Source organism: Aptenodytes forsteri, unplaced genomic scaffold, assembly GCF_000699145.1.
Source record: "Aptenodytes forsteri isolate BGI_AS27 unplaced genomic scaffold, ASM69914v1 Scaffold32, whole genome shotgun sequence".
NCBI lineage: Eukaryota > Metazoa > Chordata > Aves > Sphenisciformes > Spheniscidae > Aptenodytes > Aptenodytes forsteri.
Genome location: NW_008795138.1, coordinates 224,984 through 239,721, shown reverse-complemented (window position 1 = coordinate 239,721; position 14,738 = coordinate 224,984). Strand labels below are relative to the sequence as shown.

The 14,738-nt window shown below is 36.8% G+C and overlaps 1 protein-coding gene across 1 annotated transcript in view; it reads right to left on the bottom strand.

Annotated features, from left to right (window-relative positions):
* Positions 1–523: 523 nt before the first annotated feature.
* Positions 524–14,738, bottom strand: part of TGDS (TDP-glucose 4,6-dehydratase) — a 15,921-nt gene continuing 1,706 nt past the window's right edge. Inside the window, exons 2-13 of the mRNA XM_019471853.1 lie at positions 14,486–14,509; positions 13,914–13,980; positions 13,399–13,467; positions 10,682–10,772; positions 9,510–9,652; positions 7,775–7,873; positions 6,860–6,919; positions 5,121–5,164; positions 4,671–4,836; positions 4,052–4,110; positions 2,044–2,141; positions 524–1,637 (exon numbers count right to left, since the gene is read on the bottom strand). Of these exons, the coding sequence (XP_019327398.1) occupies positions 1,537–1,637; positions 2,044–2,141; positions 4,052–4,110; positions 4,671–4,836; positions 5,121–5,164; positions 6,860–6,919; positions 7,775–7,873; positions 9,510–9,652; positions 10,682–10,772; positions 13,399–13,467; positions 13,914–13,980; positions 14,486–14,509 (1,021 nt within the window). The 3' untranslated portion in view covers positions 524–1,536. The remainder of the gene's footprint in view (positions 1,638–2,043; positions 2,142–4,051; positions 4,111–4,670; positions 4,837–5,120; positions 5,165–6,859; positions 6,920–7,774; positions 7,874–9,509; positions 9,653–10,681; positions 10,773–13,398; positions 13,468–13,913; positions 13,981–14,485; positions 14,510–14,738) is intronic.

Sequence of the window (14,738 nt, the reverse complement as noted above, 5' to 3'; positions counted from 1 at the left end):
ACCTGGGTCAGTACTATTAAGTTCTATGTTCAGTTATTACCAAAACTCTAGCAGGGGCAAAGCTAAGGCCAGTGCCCCAAGCTCCATTCTTCCTGCACTTAGGGTGATGAGGAAAGGGCTTTTGCACATACTTGTGTTTTGAGACTTAACTCCCAATTTCCGAGACACTTGGGAAGTCGCAGCGATTTCCGAGTACAGCACAGCATCCTAGCCCTGTGCTTCTGCAGCTCTACCCAGGGGCAACAGAAGGGTCTGGGACTGTGCCAAGTACAGAAGCTGAAGTGATAAAACCAAGAAGAGTTTTCCCTTCTATGTCTGCCACCTCAAAGCCAAAACAGTGAAGATAATTTTTTCAGGATAGAGGAAGAACTGCCACCTCAAAGCCAAAACAGTGAAGATAGTTCTTCCTCTATCCTGAAAAAATTAACAAATATAAAAAAACCCCACCATCTACTTTTTCAATGTGTTCACTTAATTAAGAGAAACCAGTTACACCATAACTTTTATTACTAAATCAACTTTGAAAAAGATTCATTGACATATTTCTAGAACTGGTTTCCTCCCAAATATTACATTGAAACTCAAATATTGTTTCATCTTTAAAATGTTTGTCACAAAAAAAAAAAATTGCGAAACACTGCATTGAATAAAGTGTGCCTACCCACAATTCACAGAAAAAGAAGTGTTTAAAATTTGTCTCCATAGATAGCCTTCATATCACAAGAAATAACATCACTGGAATGTTAACTGTGTTACAGTATTTCAAGTTTGTAACAATTAGTTAAGAAAAGGAAATTTTACATGTAAAAGACAGGAATATAGTAAAAAGATGACATCTAAAACAGAGCAAAGTTTAAGAAAATGCTTCTGGAAATCTCAGCGAGAACATCTGCTACTTCTTGATGCCTTCCCCCTCCATCCCCTTTAAAAAAGGGGCATTTAACGTTATAGAGTAGATAACAGTTTAATCAGTCATCTACAGAAGGTAATACTGCACCAACAGAGAAAAGGACTGAACCGTACGGGTGCCGTATCTAGCTTTTATCAACTGATTTATACTCTCCAGAAAATACAGCATTTTCCCCCTTGATTAAAAATAAAACACAACTCTTTACAGTGTAATATATTATTTTTGTCACTTTAAAAACAGACTAATACAGATGAACGATTCTGGAACTAAAACAAGTTTCATTGAAAGTCCCAAAAGCTGTAATCGCAATTAATTGTTCTAAATTAATAAGGCAGATTTGACATCCGTTACACAATTTATAATTTATAGCACAATAAATATTCTTCACCTGTACAGTTCTTTAAAATCAATACCTAGTGAGAATACAGTATTGCACCAAAAGCTGAAATTAACAGGTTCAACTCAAAGTGCTGAAACCCTTCCAAAGCTGCGCCGTACCGTAGTTCTGTATTCATCATGGTTCATGTATCTTGAATACATTAAGACTTCAGTGCGGCCACTTGACTGCAGGCTTCGAAGAAAAGACGGTATGAGGTAGAATAAATTCCTTCAGGTTCTCCACCACCCTATGGACCACTGGGCTGTGCAAACGGCTCTGTCACAGGAAAGGGCTCCAAAGCTTTCTCTGAGTTTTTCCAGTTGTGAAAGTTTTCTTTGTACCATTCAACTAGTATGAAGAGAATGCTGATGAGTCAAGTTGACACAGATAACGGGGGAATTCAAATATTCCACAGATACCATAAGACTAACAACATGCTAACAGTTCATTATGCAACATTCTAACTTACAATATTAAAAAAAATCTAGTTTAGATTTTATAAATTCTTTATGTAAGACCTATTCTAGCATTAAAGAGTAATTAATTCTAGTACCTGATGCTACTTTATTATGATTAACCTTTTTTTTTTTAAATCAGGTAAATTCACTACTTAAAAAGCAGCCAATTTTATGTAAAATTAAAGTGTTAAATTCATTCTCTTTAGCTTCTCGTTAACTAACCTACATACCCATTTCCCCCCTTCCCCTCCTCCCATCACTTCTAAATCAATTAGTGTAAAAGGCAACAGTCCTACTTGTTTTCTTTATTCCTTCTTTCCAAGGCACTTTAGGTCTCCATCCTAAGTTGTGCATTTTCTCTGAATTCATTGGGTACCTCAGGTCATTGGTAGGTCTGATGAAGTATAAAATGCACACAGGAAACAATTTGATTAGACTTTTTCATTAATTAGAGATGCAGTACCTCACATTGTCTTCAAACCAACATTAGATATGCCTCAATTTTGAAAATGCCCATCAACATGGACAGATTACATTGCCTTCAAAAGTACACGGCAGCTGAGTGCAGCTACAACAATACAATTCAGTTTGTACCGTCAACTACTTGGAATTGACTAGAATAAACATGAATTAATATCTTATTGGCACAAAAGCGAATGCAAAACTCAAATCGCTGCCAATGCAATTGTGCAAATCAGTGCATTCGCAACTCTTTGACAGTTTTCCAAGCCAGTGTTTTCCAATACCAGCATTCACATTTTTCAGCCTGAAAGCCCACAAATTTTCCACATGCTTCAGATCTGAAATACATAGACTTCCAAAGCATTGTCATTACAGTGATTCATTAGCTACACAAACTTAGTAATACTGAATAAGTAGAATCCCAGGCTGCAAGTTTCAACATGGAAGGAGATTCCCTAAGCACGGCACAAATTTTCAATTCCACAATCTGGCAGTTAGGTAGTCTAGTCTAGCATTCCTGCATTACTGGCACTAGCATACTGAATAGTTAAGCTACATGTGCGGACAGAAACCAGCTACTTATCACTGTTACAATACATGCTAATCTCAAGCAGAAGCAGAAAAAAATTTTCCAGGGCAAGTAAACCCTATGACCTTTAAGTCACTCATTACAGAATTAGATAATCATTAGTTAGGTATCTTAAGAATCTTTTATAAGGCTTCAACATTCTTTGAAATATGTATTCCTAAGTGGTTAGATTTCCCAAGCCCATTTATGTTTAAACATTAGTGGACAGGGCCCAATACACATGAAGAAACATCTCAATCTGAATTACACTGACACCTACTGAACACTCACATCATGTGAGCGAAAGGCAATTTGTTCAAAGTCCTGCGATACACTCGGATAGGATTCTGAAGAACACTTGCTTTTAAAAACAAAAATTAGGACATTTAAAGACACTTCAGTTGCCATGATAACAATCCAAATGTGAACAGAAAGTGAGAATTCTAAAGGCCATAATAATACTTAACTGCTATCAGCAGATACGTCATTTCTAATCACTCTGGAGAAAGAGAGTGGTATTTAAAGTAAGCAGAGACTCATTGTTGCTGCAGAAAAGAAATGGAGATAAAAGAACAGAGCCAAACCAAGCCTGAAATTAAGGATGGAAACACACAGCAAAAGCATATTTATAAAAGCTATCCATTTTTGCTGCCGCCCTAACTTTGGCACTTCAGAGAGTTTTACATCTACTTTTGAGATAGCCATTTCAGCTTAAGATAGGAATCTAAAATTAACTACACTCCGCTGGTGCATATTTCTGCCTGTGGAGAGTGGGCCTTACCTATAAAGCACGTCTAAGTCTGAACTAGTCACATTAACGTCAGAATACTAAAGCTAAATGAGGGATGATGGGATTCATCTCACTCAAGTGATGTTGAATACAAAGTACTGAATAAACTGTCTAAACTACCCTTAAGAAAAGGTTTAGACACTGTGTAAAACCTGTGCTTTTCCCAGAGCAGACGTCAGTAGTGAGAAGTCTGAAGAAAATTTGGAGACAGACAGATTAGCATTACATATTCCCCTTCAAGACGTATACTCTGACCTAACGATCCAAATAATAAATGGAAATCCTGTTTTTCTATAGCATTCTGTACAGATCATAGATGTCAAATCCACTAGGAAAAAAAAAATTAAGAAAGCAAAACAGGTCTTGCTCCCTCAAAAGTTTTCCCTCCTGCAGAGCAGAAACACTTTCACAAAAAAACATTTGGCAAGAGACCCAAAAACCTTCAGGACAAAGTTATCCTGCATGTGCTTCACTATTTTCTTACCTGTCTTTGACATAATCCATCCAGTGCTCCATTTCAGATTCCGAACTGGTCTTCTTTATCTGTCAAGAAGAGAAACAAAAAAAAATCACCCCACACATCTTGCACTGTCTTAACATACATTTAAAGATAGATTTTTTGACAAGATTTAAGTCTGTTAAAAGAAAAAAAAACACCCCACACAAACAGAAATGGTCTTTTTTCTAAACTGAGTTTTCAAACTACTGAAGTTATCGAAACTATCTAGAACAATTCCAGTACTTATCCTTCATCTGAGCACTGCCTAACCATTCATAATTAAATTGTTAGATTTTAATAGTGCCACATTCTCAGATCAAAAGCAAAGCAGCCAGCATGAAAAAACACCTACCAAATGGCATTTAATCATTTTGCCAGTTATGTCCCAGTCAGGATGACTGATGCAGCAGTGCAACACACGATAGCCTGTACTGCAAACTTACATAGTACAGCTGCCACAGAAAGGGTAGCACATCATTCTGCTACAACTATCTTCTAAGACCCACCACAAGCCTAAGCTCTCTCAGAGCTACAAAAGGTTTATAGTAGAATTGTTCCTATGTGCAATGACTGGTAAAGAACAGCACCGTAACTGTTTACTCACTAAATGGATTAACTCCTTAGCAAGCTGGGCAATGGACATCTCAAAGTTAGTTCCGATGTTATAAATTTCACCTGGCTTCCCCTCCTTCAGGACAGTAAGGAATGCTTCTACCACATCAGTTGCATAAAGAAAATTCCTTCTTTGAAGTCCAGAACCGTGAATACAGCTTAAAACCAGGAAAAGGCAAGAAATTTTTGTTAATCCTTAAACAGAAGCATTCATTTCATTAGACTGTGTTTTAAGCAGTTTTGCTGTTAGCCGTTACCTGAAGGTAACTTAAGTAGCTGACATGCAAAAAATCCTTTAGTTTTTTAAGGAAATCCTATTATTAAAATAAGCCATCCATAACTTAGTTATGAAATTATCATTTTACAAACCATACCATGTATTTATAACTGTAATTACAGTTTTATAACACAAATGCCATAAACAAAAATACAAGTTACATACCATTTTCTGTTCTGCTGCAACAAAGATATAAACTTTGGAATAACCTAAGGAATTGAACAAAAAAATTACTCTGCTATTTTAGAAGCTGTTATTCTGCAAAGAACACGGGGCTTCACCAGTAAGTATCATTCAGTATTTTAATAAGACCCTTTAAATACTTTTAAGTTTTCTTAAGTCTAATCAAAGAATGCATCAAGCCTGGAAACTGCAAGGATTTTGGGCTTGTTCGTCTGTTTTTTCAAGAGTAGATGCCTCTGTTGTGTTGTAAAGCTTACCTTTCTGGTCAACCATTACAAATCAGTAGTTACAAATGTAACATTTTTACAAAAGAAAATGGTTCCATTACTTTTCGCACACAGAAGTGCACTAGAGTCTAACTAGGGATGTCTATTGCAAACAGTTTAAAACACGGTTTAGACATCCAGCAAGTTGCAGTAAACCTATAGTCAAAAAGTAAGAGTCATTAAAACAGTTACATTCAGAAGAGAACCAATAGAGAATTTCAAGATAAGTAAACATGGATCAAATGATAGCCACTAGCTTGGCCATAAAGATTTACAATATTACAATCAGCTACAAGCTCAGATCCATTCATAATGTCCCAGAAAGTTCAGAACAGTTGGCTCCGCTATTAAAGTTTTTAAACTGAAGCCATGAGAAAGCTACTCCAATTCTTTTAATTTTGTTAACTTACTACTCTAAACATAGGAGCAGACATACTAGGTAAAACTAAAGATCCATCTAGCCTAGTATTGTGTTCTTAGCAGTAATTAACAGTGGATACTTGAGGAAGAATATATATAAGCTGAAAGCAAGTAAATAGTGATACATCCCCTGAATGTACTCCCAACATCATGCAACCTGTAGCCAGACATTTCCCAAGCCACAGATCAGTGAAAAACATATTTTAAAAATCATTGCTTATCCACCTGCAATAATGTAGGGAAAAATAAAATTTATTTGAAAAAAAAAAAACCCAACACATAAAAAACAATTCAAATTAAAAAAATATCTCACTAGAACTGCAAAATATAGACACATTTCACACAAGCTCCCAACTCCAAAAAGTACGTATGATTATCACTATCATTCCATCAGTGTATTTCCATTCGCTAGCATAGCAGATCCGGGCACTGCCTACAAAGGCAACTCCCTCTCACTAATAACCATTTTAAATAGTTACCCCGCAAGGTATGTATGGACATATGCAAAGAACAAGTTGCTTTGTGCTACTTCTCACCATATATCTGATTGCTATAGCTTCATCTTATCTATTTTCTGTACAGGTTGGAACATCTCTTTCTATACCAGACATACTGCTCTCTCGCAATTTACTTTTTGAAATGTTTACCTTTGTTATTAAACATTCCTCATTACAGCACATGACATGTGAGTTAATGTAATTTGTAGGGGAACCCTGCCAGACACAACTGAGTTAAATATCCTTTGAAAACTAAAAAAGTTACAAAACAAAGTAATTGTAGTGAAATTCATGTAAATTACTAGAAATCTCTAATTGATGCTTTACTGACAACCAAAAAACACGTGTTCATTGTGTTGATGGTAAGACACATTAGTGTGAGATCAAAATAGATAATCACAGATAAGTGTGGACAAATATACTTGCAAGACAGTGCTTTTTTCAAACGTCAGTCCATTCTCACGAGAAAAAAGTAACATCACTACAACCCGAAATTATGGTATACTGAAGCTCAGAGTAAAGCATCAGTTTAACTTACTTTTTCTGGATACTGGTGTGGTCCATAAACATTACTGCTCCGTGTGATAACAACTGGGAACTTAAGAGCATTAAACATGCATGTGATTATATAAGAAAATATATACCAGTAAAAACCTGTAGGCTTCTTGCTGATCAATAAACTCACACCCCCACTGCGTGCTTATTCAAAAATCTGCAAGCCCTTACAAACATTAATGAATTAAGCTATCCATACTTCCGTCAAATAGGCCTCCAGCCTTCTCAGTCTTAGAAGCACCGTAAGTGACAAATGTTTGTAATCTCTCAGTCTTGCTATGGAACGACCATAGGACATTACATAGACATTATCTGGTTGACTGAAGACCGGCTTACTACTTTTTATTCCAATAAAGTGTTACTCAGTCATTAACATCTTATTCAAGTCAGCTTTATGTCAAAAACAACATTGCAGAAGGATGTGTCAAGAACAAAAGACTGAAGTATTCAAAATTTTAAATATTTTTGCTGAAACAGATTTGAGTAATAGGGGGTTTTTTCCTTTCTTTTTTTTTTTTTTGCTTTCACTATAAGCCTAGTCTTAATACAATTTGAACTTTGCGTGTTTACTTCTGTATAAACGGATTTCCTTCAAGCTTAACACTGTTTTTTAAATTGCTAATGTTCTCTTTGACCATTTTATCACAGAACATTTTTAGACATTACAGTTCAGATTTTCAAAAAAATTTAAACACATTTGACCTCTCCCCACTGTCTTGCAGTGTATCTCCACCAATAAGTGGTGGACATCCTCCGACACATCCAAACTGCAAGACTAGCAATCAGGAAAGAGGTGGCACTGCGTGGACTAGTACTGATTTTTCTTTTATACTCTTGTATACATAATACAGACACTTAAGTACGGGCTTCAGAGTTTTTGAAGCTTGCATCAACTTACTTGGTACCTTTCCCAGTAAGACTGAACAAAACACTCTGCAGCTGCTTTAGAGGAGGCATAGGGATTCGTTGGACGTTTTGGTGAGGATTCATCAAATTCCTAAAATGAAAAGAAAAATTTGCATTACTCAATTTCTTTTGCCCAGGTAAGTCTTAAAGTTACAAAAGCTGCAGTTGCAACCGAAATAAAAATCCCTAAATATCCAAGCACATCAGTCTGAGAAAGTCACCCTTCCACTTACAGCAGAAGACCAATAACAAAAGACAGTCAATTTATCAAACACAGGAGGCGGCTAGAATACCAGCAGTAATATTTTTATACTTCTAGCAGAGTACCTCACAGTAGCAGGTCCTTAGATTTTTATCTTGTAAAATAATCACTGTTGCCACAGGGAGGTTCAATCCTTTACAGGCTCATATTGCCTCAGAGTGCTGTTGCACCACAGCTAGCAAATTGACCTTTCAGTCCTAAATAAAAGGGGTCCATTCTCCCTTTTCCATAAACTTTATTTCTATAAGAAAAGTAGAATTTGAACCCAAAGCCTTCCAAAGCAAGGCTTGAACAATTCTGACCTGTTCCAGAATAGGTAGCTTCATGGCTATCCTGCCACTTCCATCTACTTACTGCTTAAAAAAAACCAAAAAACCCCAATAATGAACCAAAGAAAAGGAGGGATTCTACGCTGCCTGAGTTGCAATTCATAACAATCACCTTAACACGCGATTAAAAGACTCACTGTTCTTGTCTGACCTTTGCCTCTGAAATTAATTGACCCAATTTACTTTTTGACCTTCCTCCCCCCCCAAAAAACTCTTGAAGAATTTCTACTATGATTCACAAAGAGAACAAAAAAGAGATTAAACAGAAGTGCTCTTTTCAAGGCCCAGAGGCAGAAAAAGATCACTTGAAGTTGTCTCAGTCAAACCACTGGTCTACATGCAGGAAAACGACATCCTTAGGTATCATAAAAGTCTACAGATTGCAGTTGTGTTGAAGGAACTGATAAAGACATTGCAACAATAAGAAACTGCACATGACTTCTCTGAAATACATCAGTATTTTCATGGATTATGGCACAAGACTCCTTGGTCGTTATTTACACCCTTAGAAAGACGAGCATGCATGATTTGTCTTTTTACTGAGCTAAATTACATTTCCTGAATAAGGTCAGGCATAAATTGGCAAGAAATAAAAGATTTCCAGAGAGCAACAAGAAACATCTGCATATTTCTTCCAGTAATACAGGAAGTGTTCGAATTGTCAGTACCTACAGTTCTGTTAGTATTTTAGCTAGAGTATAAAACAGTTCCCTGCCTGTCAAGTTCATACTCAAGGCAGAGCAGGAAAAAAACAAACAAACAAACACCACACAAAAAAACCAAACCACACAACACAACATGCACATTAGTGAAGTCTCATGAATGCTCCAAGGCAAAATCTGTATAATACATTCCTTTGATACTATCTCTGAGTAGTATTCACATGTCATTAATGACCCCAATCTCACTGCTTTAGGTAATACACATTCAATATACAACATGCTATAAAAAAAATACAGGACAATTTTGATACTTAACTTTCTAGAAACAACCAGTGTTTGTTTACAAGTTCCAGTATTGTCAGAAATAGCTTGAAAGTCATACATTTACAGAGGCCAAGGAAAGTTAGACTCGTTTTGTTTTCACTATTAAAAGCAAGTAAAGCTAGAAAAACCCTCATGCACTTTCAAACTCACCTCATCAGTGCTACCTCCATATACTTCATCTGTGCTAACGTAGACAAACTTCTCCACATTGGCTTCATGCGCAGCAGCAACCAGCACATTAGTACCATAAACATTCACATAGGTGAATTCCAGGGCGTGCCAAAATGAAAGATCTACATAAAAAAATTCAAACGATTCTGATTAAATTCAGGCAAGACATGGCTTCCTATTAAACCATAATACTAGAGGCTGCAATATAGACTGGGCTTTATCACTAGTTCTTTGATTGTCAGCTAGCAAGGTCATTATTAAATGAAGACACTTTCTACACGTGCTTGAAGAGAAAACCCTTGCTGTCAACAAGAGGCTGAACTGAAGAGCAAAAGCTTGTTGGCTATGGACGGTTCCATTTGAAATAGCATTATCTAACTTCATTTAAGTGGCAGCATAACTACTTCCCCTCTCCACTAGGAAGGGCCAAGCTCAGTAAGAAAAGTATCATTCAAAGACAGTCGTAAGATGCAGTAATAGGTATATATTACCATTAATTAACTAGCAGCTGTTTTAATTCCTAGAATTGTCCCACTGACCTAATGACTTTGTGCATATCAAATCTGACAATTTTGAGAAGTATTTTCCTGGAGAATTCTTCAAGAATTTCTTCTCGTGATGAAAGGAGTATGGTAGGGATAGATCTCATTACCACTCTTCAGTAATGCTCTTAATCTGAAATAGGCACTTTTAAGTGTAATTCATTCTCTCTTTTTAGAATCCAGGCAGGATTTTTGAGGGAGCTATGCCTAATCCTTCAGCTTCCACACCGTTTTTTCCTGCAAGGTTGGAGCCAATCAAGTAAAAACTTGAAAGACTATGCACAAACTCTTTTTCCATTGTCTTCATGACTCCACCAGTACACTGTCAGTTACACGTGTGTCTAGATGGAATTTAAAGATGTAATGCAAAACAAAAGGGCATTACCAATTATGCACAATGAAAACAGACAACAGTCAGATGAAGCACTTATTAAATTAAGGCTGTGAACCCCTTTAAGTTAAAAAGGCCACCAGACATTGAATCATGTAGTTTATAGAGACAAACTGCGTCCTTGTTTTATATGAAGGGAAAAGACAAAACAGCATCAGTATATATTTTAGACAAATATACTCATGGAAAATAATAGCAGAACATGTAACAATGCTCACCTACATGTGTTTGGGCTGCAAAATGAAGGACTATATCTATTTTCTCAGTTTCAAAGAGCTGTTTTATGAAATCAGGTTCACAAATATCTCCCTAGACAGGAAAAAAAAAAAATCATTAACAAATTATTTTTGATAGAAAACAGTGAGTTTTCATTTGTACCAACCATCACATAACAAACCATTACAAAGGAAGCACAGGATACAAATAGCACTACCAACTGAGTTTTAGGCAATTTATCAATGCTGTGTCTAAAATAAGACCAGATATAAATTTCACACATTTTGAGCAACAGCCTCAACAAAACTTATTTCAGGATTTATATTACTATTTAACATTAGAAACAGCATCGCCCCCCCAAAATATACACAACAGATGTAGCTTGAATGCGGAGGTTGAAATGACAAGTTCCCACAGCAAGTACGAGTTACTGGAGTCTGGCTAACGGACAGTGACATCTAGTGGCATTATAAAAGGTGAAGTGGATTTCCACTTTTTTCAAAATAGATGGCTGGATGTCTTGCAAGGATTTTGGTTTTTGTTGTTTGTTCTGGTAATTTTTTTTTAACCGATATATTTAGAAAAGAGTCAAGCATCGACACACAAGCCATTCTTTAGTTTGTCATAGAAATAACAGCAGCTTTTAAAGGTAAATGCAATCTGAGAAAAAGTTTGATATTTATCTGTTGGCTCAACTTAAACAAGATAGTACCTGAGAAGAAGGGGCGTCTTGGGGAGGAAGACTTTTTTTATTTTCAGTAACAAGGCAATTAACTAAAAACAGTTCAAATGCACTTATGTTTTAAGGAGTTCTCAAGCAACAATTCTGAACAGCCTCAAAGAAGTACTGTATGTCAGAAATGGAAGATGAATTGATTTTCCTATTTCTCATCCCTGAACAGAACTGAAACACTCCAGTAAATACTTCAGGCTCACACATTATTTTGAACTAAATGGTTACATTTACTGATTTTTTTTTAACTGAAATTCAAACTCGCTATGTCTGTGCTAAGCAACAATAAAAATTGTGATAAAACTGTATCTTCCATCCAGCCTCTTATGCAAATTTTCTAAACTTTTACTTCTCTACCTTCCAAAACAGGTTGCTTTTCTACAGCACCACTACAGCATTTATCCTTCCTGCTCTCTCCTAAGGCCAGTAAGAGTGTTACAGTTCTAATCGTAGGGCTTGTCCATCAGAGACTACTTTTTCCAGTGCATTTTTTCCTATCAGTGTAAACTGCTTGGCTGCATACCAGCTGCATATAAGCTCTGATCAACCTTCCTTCTCCCCCCGCCCCCCAAAACAAACCCACCAAACTGAGAAGCTGGAATGAATTATACTGTTGTAAGTTTTGTGAGAATATATTCCTACTCTAGTTCAGAAGCAGTATAGCTACATCATTCCTTGTTACTATCCCCCTGCTTCACACAGGGATCTGCCTGTTTACAGGATGCCTTCTAGAACTCCGCACTATCCCCAGCAATTAAGCGTTAATATATATCCAGGTAACGAGGCTTTTCTACAGCATTCATACATTTCATAAAACACACTGGAAACTGTCAAAAAAGTTAGCAAAAATAACAAAAAATCCAGTTTGGGCATGCTTAAACTGCATACGTTTGCTTAGTAGACATTCCCTTTCCCCTCATGCAACTTTTACCTCAACAGCTCAGAAATAATCACTTACTGAAATAAAGAGGTAGGTTCACAAAAATGTAAACAGCCATGGGGGTCACCAAACAGGTGAGGACAAGTTCAATTCCCAACCTTGCCTGAATCTAAGAGATATGTTTAACCTACATCTACTACCTCTGACAAAGTTGCCCCAAATTTGCTATTTCAGAAAATTAAGCTATATGCATTCCTCTGATGTCCTGCAACCTCGGGCAGCCCAGCTAGACAGAGAGACCAGCATCAGTACTGACTTTCATAGAGGGGAAGAACCTCAGCATACAAACCCAGCAGTCAAGAATGTTTATCTGAACAATAAATCTAAATCCAACTCCTGTCTGAAGATAAAACTGTAGAAACAGCAAACTAATTTAATTGGCAAAGTTTTAGAAAGAAAAGGCATACCTTGAATGTTCCCATGAGACCCTGTTCCAAAACAACTATGAACTACACAGCACCAACAGCAGCAAAAGCAAGAATGTAGCCTGATGTCTAGTGCTAACAGAACAAGAAAGAGCGTGCTGCACGCCACAGAATATGACAAGTGGCAGTGTTTGAAGGTGCAAAATCTAAGATAGCATCAGAGAAGCATGGAGGAGCTGAATCCCAGTCCCTCTTGTCCATACCACCTATCAGAAGTGAAACAATCATCCCTAAAAGTACTCATCTCCATAATCAGGCTTTTACCAATTCTGTACCTTTATTATACAATAAAATATTATCAACTGTCAAAAGACTACTTCATGTAAGAGACAGAACATACTGCGTATTGTCACAGACTTCTGTAGGTGAAATATGAAGTCTATTAATAAGGTAAACAGATGAAGTAAACGCTGTTACGTCCATGAGATTGTCACATACATTACCATATTACATACACTGACTCATTCTTGACAATGAATTAGTAGAAGTAATTTCAACTTTACCACAAATGAAAGCAGTGGCTTCTAGTTTGGGGAGCTCTGGAGACCACATTACCTTGATATGAAGGCATTAAGAAAAAAAGTGAAAAGTCAAGTTTCCTAGAAGAGAAGGCCTTATCACCTGGATAAACTTGTAGTTTTCCTTCTCAGAGACAGTTTCAAGATTCTTCAAGCTTGCACAGTAGTCGAGCTAAAAAGAAATACCCACACAATATCATTAAGTGGGCTTGGTGAAAGTAAATAAGCTAACTCAGATGCAACCTAATTACTAAAAAGTTTGAGGACAAAGTAAAAACTTCTTTCAAAAGAAAAGCTATTTTGCAAGCAGACATGATGAGGCTTTAAAAACACAAGACTCTGAAAGACATCCTAACTGCAAAAATTCTTAAACAGTAAACTTCCCTTTACTTAAACTTCAAAAGCTCCCTTCATTTTTTTTTGTAAAAAATTATTTGTGGTGGAAATAACTGTAAGCATGAACAGCAGTTGATTTTTTTTTTTTGCATAGGAATAAATGGATAGTCAAACAAAAATTTAATAAAAACAATAATCCGTATAAATTTCAACACGCTATAGATTGCATCAAAAATCATTTAAAACTGTTTTCCATATCAAGAAAGAAAACAAGCTACTTACCTTATCTAGATTTATAATCAGATAGCTTGGATAGTTTTTCACGAGAGAGACAACTACATGTGAAGCACTGTAGAATAGAAGAAAAACATATTTTACAATTATATAGTTAGCTTTAAGGTAACAAAGAGATGACAAATTACAAATAAGTTCAGCAATATCAAGAGGCTTTGAGGGAAGAGTGGGCTGTAGTCAAGACAGGAGAAAGAGGAATTCACAGATATATTTTAAGATATGCCAACGTTATTCTATTGATAATGCCCATAACTGTATATTGTTAAGAAACTAAAAATCACATTAAAAGTTCATGCTATAACAAAAGAAAGCAGCCCTGCTCACAGCCACCTAAAAAAAACCAACCCACCCCAAACTGTTATATGCGACATTCAGTTGCCATTCTAAAATACTTTCATACTCTTAGTATTAGAGAGAACTAAACAGCCAACTCTCCTAACTCACAATACTGACTCTCAACACTCAACTCTCCGACACTGCTGCTAGGTGTAAGAAGAAATGACAACCTGACTACCAGGCGCCATTTCTCTTTGGTACAGTCTTGTGTACAAGAAGCTCACCCTGAGAGTTCAGGTTTGGCAGGGCTTATTCACATCTCCAGCCCCCCAAGCTGGGGGGTCCGCAGAGAAATCTAGTCCGCTCACAGCTTCAGACTGAGCACGCTGGAGGGCTCAAGCTTAAGATGGACCCGAGCCTTCTCCGCCTCGAGCAGAGCCCACAGCACTGGGGGGCGGAGGTGAGAAACGGCAGTTGGCTCAAAGCACAGCCACCCCCCCACCCCGGTTGAGGCCGAACACCGTCAGCGCGGGGAGG